The sequence below is a fragment of the Natrix helvetica genome (assembly GCF_964273705.1).
Source record: "Natrix helvetica genome assembly, chromosome: 4".
In the NCBI taxonomy this organism is placed as follows: domain Eukaryota; kingdom Metazoa; phylum Chordata; class Lepidosauria; order Squamata; family Natricidae; genus Natrix; species Natrix helvetica.
This window is the reverse complement of record NC_138550.1, coordinates 94144971-94158034: the sequence shown is the minus strand read 5'-3', so window position 1 is coordinate 94158034 and position 13064 is coordinate 94144971. Positions and strand designations below refer to the sequence as shown.

At 47.1% G+C, this 13064-nt stretch overlaps 1 protein-coding gene across 3 annotated transcripts; it reads right to left on the bottom strand.

Annotated features, from left to right (window-relative positions):
- Positions 1-1740: 1740 nt before the first annotated feature.
- LOC309391422 (leukocyte elastase inhibitor-like) lies at positions 1741-12568 on the bottom strand. Of its 3 annotated transcripts, XM_081951868.1 has the most exons (7): positions 12549-12568; positions 12085-12269; positions 11434-11571; positions 4673-4790; positions 4180-4322; positions 3590-3757; positions 1741-2632 (listed from the first exon to the last, which is right to left on the bottom strand). In XM_081951868.1, exons 2-7 carry the CDS (start codon positions 12250-12252, stop codon positions 2225-2227), a joined length of 1143 nt encoding a protein of 380 aa, XP_081807994.1. In that variant the 5' UTR covers positions 12253-12269; positions 12549-12568; the 3' UTR covers positions 1741-2224. The 3 variants fall into 3 exon arrangements, with proteins under 3 accessions (XP_081807994.1, XP_081807993.1, XP_081807995.1); XM_081951867.1 differs by lacking the exon at positions 12549-12568 and having other exon boundaries at positions 12085-12276; XM_081951869.1 differs by lacking the exon at positions 12549-12568 and having other exon boundaries at positions 4180-4241; positions 12085-12276.
- Between the last annotated feature and the right edge of the window lie 496 nt (positions 12569-13064).

The window sequence follows — 13064 nt, the reverse complement described above, 5'->3', positions numbered from 1 at the left end:
AACGGAAGTGAGGCTTCTCTGAAGGCTCCTGAAGGCTCTGGAGGGCTAAAGCCGGCCCTTTGAGCAAACTGGAAGTTCTTCTGGGTCCCATTAGGTGTATCTTCCTAGGGGATGGGACCCGCAACATTCCCTGCCTCCCCACTGTGATGGGTCGGGTAGATGTGACTGGCAACAGATAGTCCCACAGATAACCTGATCCCAAGTTGTGAAGGGCTTTAAAGTTGACAACCAGGACCTTGAATTGTACCCAGAAGCAAATCATCAACCAATGCAGGTCCCACAGGAGAGGTGATATATGTGCACAATTGGGTCTGCACAAAACCATGCGGGCCACTGCATTTTGTACCAATTGGAGTTTCTGGATGCTCTTCCAGGGCAGCTCCATGTAAAGCGTGTTGCGATAGTCAAGACAGGAAGTGACTAGGGCAGTGATGGTTAACCTTTCCAGCATTGAGTGTCTAAACTGGACCGTGCGTGAACTGGAAACTCTGGAATCCGGAAGAGAGCAGCAGGCTGGTGCGCATGCACACAGCAGCCAGCAGCTCTTCTAGGTTCTGTTACATGCATGTATGCTGGACAGCTTCTCTCTTCTCAGTTCCGGTGTGCATGTGCACGCCAGCCAGCTGGTCTTCACACAAAGACCAGAAGGCTGACGCACATCCACATGCCAGTACCTGGAAGAGAGCAGCTGGCCAGCACACATGCATGCGACGGAACCTGGAAGAGCAGCTGGTGACAGCGTGTGTGCCCACAGATAGGGCTCTGTGTGCCACCACTGGCATGCGTGCCATAGGTTCGCCATCATGGAACTAGGGCATGAGTGACTGTGAGTAGGGATTGTTGGTCCATGAAAGGGCGTAACTGGTGCACAACTACCAGTTGCACAAAGGCCTCCAGGCCATGACCACCATCTGCTCTTCGAGCAGGAGTCGTGAGTCCAGGAGAACCCCCAGATTACACACAGGGTTTGTTTGGGGTAGTGCCACCCCACCCAAGACCAGAGGTGGCAATTCTCCCTGAGCCAAGAACCCCAAACCCAGAGCCACTCAGTCTTGCCATGGTTAGGTTTCAACCCATTGTTCCCCATCCAGCAGATAAGTCTATGTTGTGAACCTTGATTTATGCTTAGTCACTTCTCCCCCACATACCAAATTCCCATGCATCTCAAAGCAATTGTGCAGGATTCATCTATTAATCAGAGCACTGGAATCTTGTATTAAAATTATTTCCTTGACTTCATTAAAGATAATTCTATCCTGGAAAAAAAGTATTCAAATTGAATATGACTAGGATGGCAGTATGTAAACTCAATAAAGATGGAGAGATGTTGACACTGCCTCCTTTACCACCAAGATGTAATCTGAACAGGAACTCCTACTTGTGCTTGTTCATATTCACAGCTAGTCTTTCAACTCCTTCAAAATGTCATTAGAATGTCTTTATTTCACACCCACCTTTAATAAAAGCAATGCCTGGAGGATGGACAACAATATGTACTTTACATATTTACTGAGGAGAGAGAATGTGGACAAAAAATATCAAAAAAAAATAGTAGATTAAGGTCACTGGTGATTCGTGTATGAAAATTCTGCATTTACTGAATGATAAAAAAGTTGTACCATAATTCCTCATAAGGTATTTACTAAGACAAGTGCCAAATTGTTTTGTATTTTGGAGAACAAAAAAGTCAAAGGATCAAAGACACATTATATTGAATGAAAGCCAATTTTATTCCAGTAATTCATGCGTTATTCATTTTACAAATATAATGTACAGTAGCTGCCTCTTGCCTGATGGCTTCAAACAGCTCAAACTACAATTCCCAGAATTCCTAGCTAGCTGAAAATTAAAGGAACCGTAGTCAAACACAGCTGAATATCCTAAATTAGAGATGGCTACCCTTTACAGCAGGGGTGTCAAATTCGCATGACTTTTTCTGCCTTTACTAAATCAGGCGTGGGCGTGGCCAGTGAATGACTCATCCAGCCCACAGGCTGCGAGTTTGACAGCCCTGCATTAGTTTGACAGCCCTGCTTTGAGCTTAAAGCCCTGCTTTAGAGCAAAGTGTTACACAAAATCTATTAACAGGTGTAGGAGTTCAAGAAAATCAAAGATGGAAAATATCTGGAGGAACCCAACTTGTTTATAGCAATTCTCGCAAGCAAGTAGAGAAAAAAGTATTTGCTAGGTGACTGGAAGTTAGCTTTATGACTTATGATACTCTTTATGGAGAAGCAAATCTACCAAGAAAAAGTATGTTGTTTGTTGGATTATGACGGATAAAAAATAGGAAAGGATGATCAGCATTAAAATCCTCCTCCATGGGCGAACAATAATCCTCAAATGTAGCAGCAGTGGCTGCTGCTGCTTCAGTGCCCACTTCATTTACTTCAAGAAATGACCTGTGAACAATTTTAGATACATGGAGATCCTGAGATCCTGACATTCCAGACAAATTAGCCTTGTCACTGTCAAACACATCTAATAGCCCCAGAGCTGCAAAGTAAGATTTAAGATCATAGTTTTCTTCCAGCTGAAATTTAGGTAGATGTACACAGACGACCATGTCATAATTCATATTTTTGGGCTGGGTCCATTCTTGCAGTTTTTCCAAAGTAAGCTGCTGCTCCAGCTAAAACGGCAAAAAAGAAGAAGTAGTCATTTGCATCTCTGTGCCACAATATTTCCATTTCAGCACAGAGAGAAAAGGGCATCTCTGACTTCAGTATGAATTAATTTGCAGAGCCAGAGGGCACATTTCTGTACCTCAGACATGGCCTTTCTCTAACTGAGTGCAAGATGGTTTCTGCCTCATGCTAAACTATTTGCATCTTTAACAGATGTTCAGGTGGGAAAAAAATAATGCAGAATTTATAGCATAAACATTATTAGAAGTAAACATAGATGTTTAAAAAAGTATTTTCGGGCAAACTATTGTTATCTTGTCATAACATAACACATAACTCATTTATTTTATAGATACCTTGTTGTTTACCATTTAAGATACTACTTAAGTTGAATTCAGTTCTAATTTGTTTTCAGTTCTTTCACCCAAGATGATTAGGAATTCATAGTGCCTGGTACAAAAATGCAGAAAACTTTTAAAGATTTTCTGGAGATTCCCAGAATAACAGCCTCTCTTCAGAATCCCACAGATGCACGTAGACCCACCAGGGGTGAAATTCTCCCGGTTCGGCCCGGTTCAGCCAAACCAGTAGGGCTGAGTATCATAGGTACTGCGAACTGGTAGTAAAAAAAAAAGCTTCCAACTGTGAGCCGAGCAATCATTGGAAATTCTCCCCCCCCCCCCCCCCGCTTTTTAAAGCATTATTTTCCTGTCTATTGGCCCGAATCGGCAGGGGAAAAAATGCTTTAAAAATTGAAAAAATGTTGGCCACACCCACCCAGTCACATAACCCCACCACCACCAAGCCACACCCACAGAACCAATGGCAAAACAATCTAGATTTCACCACTGGGACCCACTCAACGTATCACATAAACCACTGTACTGTATTTATGTGATATTTAGAATAATTTTGTTTAGGACAATGATTTTACAGCAATAGCAAGAAAACAAGAGAATCACCTGTTCCAGGCCGGTGGAATTATCCTCAATGTTATCAGGCAAAAGGATTATCATGCTAAGATCCTTTCCCTTGTATGGCAGTTCCAGCACACAACACGTACATTCAGGGATATAACCAAAAGGAAGTTCCTGTTCCATAAACATCATCTTCACATTCTTCTTTTCTGTCTACATTATTTTAAGAATATTACAGTGAGGAGCTTATCAAACAAGAAGGAAAGAAAGTTTCTCTATGTATATACTGAAGTTGATAGAACTAGTTCTGGGAAGTGGATCTTTGCAAAACTATATTAATATATAACTGTTCTTTGGAATCATACAACTCTATTAGGCTAACTGAAATTCATTTCTAGGTAAGGATAAATAGAACATCTAAACCCATTTAAAAATTACGGTAAACCAAGGGGAAAAAACTAGTGATTAGGCTCAAAGGAACTGATATAAGGCTTCAATGGCTACATGGCTACAGATAAGTTAGGATTATGTGTTCAACGCCATCATAAAAGCTTGGATCTGATGCTTCATGCCTAATACATATGCCTAAACAACAAACTATTATTACAGAAAAGAGACTGAAAATAATTATTTACCTTATTTAGTCTAAAAGGCTTGTCTTTAGTATCTTTTTCTTTAAATGCCTTTGCCCAGTTGCCTTTAAAGTAGACAGCATTCACCAAAACCAATTTAGTCATTTCATTGATGGATCCTTCAGATAACAACTCAGAGATTTTACCTTGACAGACAAAGTTCACTGTTAATTAGCTGTGCAAAGAACTGAGACTTAAATAATATTACCAGATCATTGAGACTAATAGAAAATGCACTTTCCTATTTTTATTTTCTTAAATGGACATTTCTGCTCTGCAATTATTCTTAAATTACGTGCTGCTAACTGGATCCCTTATTAAACAGTATGCAAAAAGAATCCATTCTGTAAAATGAACTGTTCCAAACTATTATTTTGCTTTCACTTTTATCAATGCTTTTATAGCAGCATTATGGCAAATAAAAGTAAGGATTTGACTATCATGTAGACCCAAGAAAAGATAATACTATAGTTGTTAATTTTTTTAAAAATCTCACCTTCAGTCTGCTGTTCAACCCATTGGTTAATTTCCTTTTTTGCCTTGCCTGGAGCATTTGAGAAGTCCACTGTGGATAATTCAGCTCCATACAAATTCTGGGTGCTAGTCAAGAAATCCTATGAAAATGAGACATGTATTTAATTATAGAATTTTAAAATAAGTATATTTTTTATGGATAGCAAGCGGGGAAGCATTTACATTTAATGAATAATAACAATGCTCATCTCCAATCAATTAGAGATGCAATTAATCTCCTTGTTCCTTCTTGACAGCCTTTGCTTTTTCTAACTGCATTTAAGCAAGCAGTCATAATAACATAATGAAGACATGTCCCTCAAGGCTGATGTAGTCTGTGTTGAAATTTTCCAATTCACTGTCATGATAACCATGCTTAAGCTGAACAACACCACTAGCCTTCTTCAGTACTTTAACCATGAGATTAGCATCCTTTGTTTTGATTGAAATGTACCCTGAACAGAATTGTCTTTGGGGAAAGTTTATTCTTCTGAAAAGAGATGCATATTATACATACAGTTTGCAATTTAATTGAAAAATCTGGATCTATCTCATAAGGTGAGCTGCAATACTTCTACAATTCACAAGAAACATAACTGTGTGTGGATAAAAGAGAGAAAAACAAGGAACCTGTAAATCTGCATATTTCATAGCTGCCATGGAATATGCACCTGGAGAAACAATATGGTGTGGGAGTAGGGAGTTTTAGCAAAACACGATAGTCTCCAAGGTGGGGCGTGGGAGGAGTCACGGATGGGTATTATCATGGCCCAATTGTCTGGAGACTGAGGTAAATCTGAGGACACTCCCTCTGTTCCTCCTTCTGACTTCCCAGATTAACCTCAGTCTTCGGCCTAAAAGGAGACTATTTAGTGACTCTCCGGATTTCTTTAAATTTTTCTAAAGTTTTTTAAGGTCTTTCACTATCTTTCTTCCTACCCTCCTACTTCTCTCTCCTGCGCTCTCTTCCTGCCTGTGCATGAGCTACGCTCGTGGCAGTCTCGTGGGCCCTGAGCTACCGGCACTCGGTGGGTGGGTGGGGTTCCCCAGAGCTCACGCGCCGCCACCAACCTCACAGGAGGCAATCCAGCGAAGACAGCGTGGAATATTCTGTCAAGGCAGAGCGGCGCGGGAAGAACGGCTAGATTGGAGCCGCCTCAGGCTATCAGACTACGTGGTCAGCAGTCGCCATTTTAAAAGCAAGAGCACATGCGGGAGGCGTAGAGAGGCATGCTGTCGCAGCCGCCACAGCATTTTACACCACGTTCACTCAGGAGGGCTAGCTGGCCTGTGCTCCGCCAGTAATCCGGGGAGGGCCTTTTCGCCAGCAGTGCACTGGTCTCCATTTGACTCGCAGATTGGCGGGTGGCTGTGAAGAGCGCAGATTCGAGGAGCGCTGAATCCGTGAGATAGAAGAGAGACTGGGACTATAAGAGAGGAGGTAGAGAGAGAGAGAATCCACGAACAGTGAGTACTGCAATGGCAGAGGCCACCAGGAGCAGAGGAGCGGCTGCTCCAAGCTCCCAGGGGAATCAGACCCGGGCGAGGGAACCTCTCAGGAGGTAGGCCCTGTGTCGAGGGGGAGAGCCCTTCCCAGGAAGTGCTCCTCCAAGTCTTCCAGGAAGGAAGGGCACAGGCAGGATGGCCCCCTCACTAGAGCGGCTGGTAGGAGGGCCAGGAATTTTATCAGCCCTTCCCCAGCCAGATCACATTACCCCACAGGCCTTCGTCCCTGCATGAAGAGCCTGGCTCTCCAGGCCCAGAGAGAGGCCCTACGGAGGGCAGTCCCTTATCTCCTCCCTTATCACCATCCCACTCCCCTAGGGCGAGGGGTGATCCCTTTGGTCGCAGGGCAGCAGCTTCCCCCAGGCAACGCCTGGCCCCTCAATCTCATGGCTCCAGAGAGAGCAGGGAACCATAAGCCTCTCTCCTGCTATCCAGAGCTCCCTGAAAGCCTCCAAAACGTGTTAGCCAGAGCCATTGCGAATGGCATTGCATCAGGCATGCAACACCAATTTCAGGGAGCCAGGCATAGATCTACTCGTGGGGCTCCACAAGAACATACAGCCCAGCCCGAGCCCTCAACCTCCAGGGATTTCAGAGACTCCTCACCCTCCACTGCTAGCGAGGGCTCAGAATTTGAGGGGGAGGACCAGAAGTATCTTGGGTTCTCAGATGAGGAGGCCACAGCCCAGAGGCCCCAACCATCACGGGTCTATTTTCTCCTTATTTAGTTCCTTGCTACGCAAGGCCAAAGCCACATCAGACTTGGACCCTACCCTTAACCAGAATCCCACTAATCCCTCTACTAGCAGGGGTAATAAGAAGCGTCCCTTTCACAGACCCCAGGTGGAGAAGGAGGAGATTCCCACCCCAGACCTCTTCCTAGAGTCCCAGTGGTCCAAACCTGGTTCCTTCCCCACTCCAGGGAGCAATAATCACAGATTTTATAACTTGAATTCTTCTTTCGCCCAAGCCTTACAGGTTCCTCCCGTGGATGCCCCAGTAACAGCCCTGGTTTCCTCCTCTGCCATGGTGACAGGAGATATTTCTAACTGCCTGAAAGCAGAGGACAGGAGAGCGGAGCTGGTCATGCATAAGACCTTCCAGGCTGTCTTATGGGCAATCAGGGGGGCGGCCGCCACCTCTTTCTTCAACAGGTCCACCCTTCTATAGCTGGAGCAGATCCTAGATAGGACACCAGCATCAGACATGAGGCTACTGCAGGACATTACAAAGTTGATGGCGGCCATTCAGTTCTCAGCGGACACCACCTTGGACGTGGTAAAGTATTCTTCCAGGACATTGTCATCCTCAGTGGCTTCCAGACGTCTTCTGTGGCTACGCCATTGGCAGGCCAAGTTCTGGGCAAAGTGGCATCTGGCAGAAGCAGAATACACAAGGGACAAGCTTTTTGGACCTTCCCTGGATCCCATCCTTGTCGAGGACAAGAACAAGAGGAAAGTCTTCCCATCCACGTCCAGACGCTTGGACCACCGGGTGACTCCGTATTCCAGGAGACCTTCCTACCGCCCTCCTGAACAGGACTTCCAACAGCAGAGGTACTCTGCTCCTAGGTATCCCGGACAGGGGGATAGGCAATTTTCCAGGGACAGGTATAGGTTCCAGCAGCCTGGCAAGTGGCCCTTTCGAGGAGGAGGTGGCCGCCCCTTCCGCAGAACTAAGTAATTTGGGACCAGATCACCCCATCGGCAGTTGCCTTTTCATCTTCACGGACTGCTGGGAGGGCATCACCATGGATGCCTGGGTCCTCCAGACAGTCAGGTCAGGGCTCTACCTGGAATTCCGTTCCCAACCCCCGAATACATTCTGCACCTTCCCTTCCTCCAAGAACCCGGTTAAGCACTCTCTCATGCGCAAAGCCATCTGTTATCTGCTAGAAATCAATGCTGTAGAACCAGTTCCAGAAGGGGCGAAAGAGTCAGGGTTCTATTCCCACCTGTTCCTGGTCCCCAAGAGCTCGGAGGGGTGGGGGGTGGAGAGCCATCCTCGATCTCAAGCTCTTAAATTCCAGGATCATATATCGTAAATTTAAAATGGCTTCCCTCAAGTCCATACTGGTGGGGATCCGTCATGGGGACTTCCTAGCCTCCATCGATCTCACGGAGGCGTATCTCCACATCATGATTGTCCCTGTGCATTGCAGGTTCCTCAGATTCTCGTACTGGGGGTCTCACTACCAATACAGGGCTCTTCCCTTCGGGTTGGCCTCTGCCCCCAGGACATTTACCAAAGAGCTGGCCGCGGCTCACCTTTGTTCCTTCCCGACTTGTTTACACTGTTACCTTGATGACATCCTTGTCCTAGCCCCCTCGGCGGCTCGGGCAGAGGGGGACCTCAGTACCACCATTAGCACATTACGGTCCCTGGGGTTCTCGATTATCTAGAGAAGAGCAATCTAGTCCCTTCCACTAGGCTTCAGCATTTGGGCACAGTTATTGATTCAGTGGAGGGCAAGGTGTTCCTGTCCCAGGAGCGGTATTGTGAAATTGATTCAAGAGATTTGCAGGATTCGATCTGTTCCCATAGCTCTTCTCTCCAGGCTCCTCAGGAAACTCATCTCCTGCATCGGGATCGTCCCCTGGGCTCGTCTCCATGCCAGGGAGTTGCAGTGGTCCCTTCTTCCCCACCAGAGGAACGGGACAAGCGATGCAAGCTTCAAGGTCTTGGTGGAGGTGCTTCTCTCTCTCCACTGGTGGATGTCTCCGGCCCTAGCCAAGGGTTCCCTAATCAGGGAACCGGACAGGCTGGTCCTAACGACAGATGCAAGCCTGTTCGGATGGGGGGCTCACCTACAGTCTCAGTTGGCCCAGGGCTGGTGGACACCAATGGACTTGTGGAGGAACATCAACTGGCTGGAGCTCAGAGCGATTCACCAAGCTTTTCGATGGTTCAAGCAGACGGTCGCCGGGAATCACATTCTGGTGCTGATGGACAACGTGGCAGCCAAGGTCCATGTGAACAAGTAGGGAGGCACTCACTCCGTGGCACTGCGCGATGAGGCAAGACGTCTGGGATGCTGGGCGGAGCGGAACCTCCTGTCGATCCGGGCAGAACACATCTCCGGAGTGGAAAACCAGCAGGCGGACTGGCTCAGCAGGGAGACAGTAGACCACGGGGAGTGGCAACTTCATCCCAACATCTTCAACCAGATCTGCCAGAGGTTCGGTCTTCCAACTGTGGATCTCTTCGCCTCACCGTTGAACGCCCAGCTGCCAAGATTCATCTCAAGATTTCCAACGTGGGGAGCCATCGACATCGACTCCCTACACTGCAGATGGCCGGCAGGCCTCCTTTACGCCTTTCCTCCCCTTCCCTTCATTCCCGGGGACTTGGGGAAGCTAGTGGTAGACAGGGCAGAGATCATCCTAGTGGCCCCTCACTGGCCACGGCGTCCCTGGTTTGTGGACCTGGTGGAATTGTCGATTCTGCTCCATTGGAAAATTCCACAGGGTGAGAATTCTCCTCTAGGGTCATCAGGACAATTGAGGCCTCTAGGAGGGGATCTACCACCCCCATCTACGATGCGACCTGGACTTCCTGACACGGCCGGGTGTCAGTCTGCACAAATAGATCCAACATCAGCCTCGGTTTCTCAGGTTTTGGTCTGGAGAAGGGGCTAGCCCATAGCACCCTCTGGAGACAGGTATCTGCTCTAGCCACGATCCTTGGGGGGGACTCCCAGTCCCTGTCACAGGTTCCGGTCATTAAGAGATTCCTCCAAGGAGCGGCCAACCTTCGGCCTCCAGTGAACCACCGTTTCCCCTCCTGGGATCTCCCCACGGTGCTCCAGGCTCTCCTGGAGGCACCCTTCGAACCCCTCAGGGAGATTAGCCTTCAACTCCTCACCCTCAAGGTGGTCTTCCTCATGGCGATCACCTCTGCCAGACAGGTCTCTGAGCTTAATGCTCTTTCTACCAGGGCAGATCTATGCACCTTTCACAGGTGCATAGTTGTGCTTAGGCTCGATCCAACCTTATGCCCAAGGTTAACTCTCCCTTCCATAGGGGCCAGGAGATAATCCTTCCAGATTACTGTCCTTGCCCTGCAACGGAGAGAGAGAGGTCCTGGCACCACCTGGACGTGAGGAGGGCTCTGCGCATTTACCTCAAGTGCACAGCCCCCTTCAGACGTTTGGAGGCTCTCTTTGTTTCCTTCCATTCCTCAGCTCGGGGAGCTAAGGTTTCTCCAACCACCATCAGCAAATGGATTAGGTTAGCCATCTCCAAGGCCAATGAGGCTCGAGGACTTCCAGTCCTGCAGGGCATCACAGCCCATTCCACTAGGAGTGCTGCCACCTCAGCGGCCTGGGCCACCCAGGCTCCCATCGAGGACATCTGCAGAGCTGCCGCTTAGTCCTCACCTTCACCTTTCATCAGGCACTACCGGCTAGATAGGTATGCCTTGGCTGAGGCATCCTTCAGGGTGTTCTGGACACTCGGGAGACTCAGGCCCTATGATCCCTCCCATGGACATCTAGCTTTGGTATGTCCCATCCGTGACTCCTCCCATGCCCCACCTCGGAGACTGTCAGTTGGTCTTACCTGAACTGCATGTCTCGAGGGTGGCATGGGAGCAGTCACTTCCTGCCCGTCTGGCACCCTGCGCCAGGGCCTGAGTAGGAAACTGTCAGTCAGGGACCCTGGAGGGAGTTGGGTGTCTCTGTCCCTCCCTTTCCAGGTTCTCTTCTCTTCCGGACCATCGGTTAATCTGGGGAGTCAGAAGGAGGAGCAGAGGGAGTGTCCTCAGATTTACCTCAGTCTCCAGGCAATTGGGCCATGATAAAACCATCCGTGACTGCTCCCACGCCACCCTCAAGTCATGCAGTTCAAGTAAGACCTACTGACATTTTCCCAGAAAGACACCCAGATTAAATGGCTGTGAAGTCCCAAAATGGAGGAGGGAGAGGGGAAGAGGTTCAGGGTAGCCACAGCCTGGAATCTCTCAGGATATACTAGGTTAGATGGTTATAGCTCTCATTTGGCAAGATTCTGTCCATTAGGCATAAGAAAATGAATGACTGGATGTGATTGGATCTCACTGTATCATCTTTGGGCAGGGCTGATCACAGCAGACCTAATTAAAAGAGATTAAAGTTTCACTTCAAGCAAAGAATAATTGTATTGCTTAATAACATAGTCTAACAAAACTTGTAATTGACTTATTAAGCCATTCTGATGGTCCACAAATTATTGATGTTTATTTATTTAGCAATCTACTTACAGACAAAAAGTTGAAAGTTTTTTCTCCATACAACCTATTAGCAAGTTTCAGAATGTAGGGTGCATTGCTCTGGTTAATTTTAGTATTGAGCGTGTGAAATACTGAATGGAAGTCTTCAACACCATCAAAATGAAGTGTCTGCATGGAAAAGACAAGTCCTACTTTAGTACCAATAAGAACCGTGAAATTAGGGTTAGTGCAAACATAATTTTGTCTAAGAACAATTGACACATTTCAGAAATCTATAGATTCACAGGTAGAAAGAATACATAAACAATAGTATGATGGACCACTCTTTGCAAACTTAGGTTTCATCTGAAAAGAGGTGCATATAATATCTATGATTAATATGATGGGTTATACTATACAAGGAAAAATTTGGGAATTTATCAAAGTCTGAATGTCTTTGCTATATATTCTGTCTTGGGGAATTGAGAAAAAAGGTGGCTTTATTCAAAATTACCTTAGGATATCAGTTACAGAATCTGTATTGACTCTCTCTCTCTTCCTCTCTTAAATCCAAACATAACTTTGAGGCAGTCTTTCAAATATGCAGCACTTAAAACACAAATCTCCTTGCAAAAGAGCCACAATTCCTCCTAGCAGCCATATTTATGGTAACTGACATGTCAGAAAAAAATATCTGCTGACCTTCAAGAGTTCCGAGGCTGTGTTACCCCGGGCCCCTAAGACGATCATGGCCAGGGCGGAGGATAAACTGAACGGAGAAAAGAAAAGGTTGCCGGTTGGGTGGGCTTCCTTCAACTTTTGAAAAAGATCCAGAGCAAACTGCGAGTTTGCATTAGCCAGTTTTTCCATAGTGACGAACGGGAAAGCTTGAAAAGAAGAAAGAAAGAAAGAAAGAAAAAAAGAAAGATTATCACTGAGGCACCTTTGAAATTATAGCACCAATACCGAGCAATGACGATGGGAGAGCAAGCCCAAGATTTAAATGGCAATAAGCGACGGCTGGGGGACCCACGCAGAGCTGGTATTCATCTGCTTCGGACTGCTTCTCCCGAACCAGTAGTAATGATTATTCGCAGATTGGAGTACCGGCCAATGCCACCACTGGATGTCCCCTCCCCTCCCCCTCACTACTTTTCATGCCTCACCTGCCTAGAGTCATGTCCGTGGCACAGCTGCTGCTACTCTGGTTCCCTTGCTTGCCTCGACCACGCAACCCAGCTGATCTCTGCCTGGTGAGTCTTCCTTCTCTTCTCCTCAGCTACCATCCCCATGGGCCAGTCATGTTTTCCTGCCTTTCCCGTGGCCTTCCTGGCAGTCCCCATGGCCAGTCTCGCTTGCGTGCCTTCCCTACTTCCTTCCATGTGGCACGCAGCTCCCCCCCTGCTTGCCTGCCTTTCCTGCTCCCTTCCATACGGTCCCACCATGCTTGCCTGCTTTCCCTGCTTCCTTCCATGCAGTCCCGCCATGCATGCATGCATGCATGCCTTCCCTGCTCCCTTCCACATGGTCCCGCTATGCTTGCCTGCCTGGAAATAAAAGTTTATGTGGGGCTAAAAAAAAGTTCAATCAATCAATTCCAACTTCTCGTGAAAGAAAAAGATCTCATGAAGTTGGAACTGATTGAATGAATTTTTTTCTTAGTCCCACAAACTCTTCTTTCC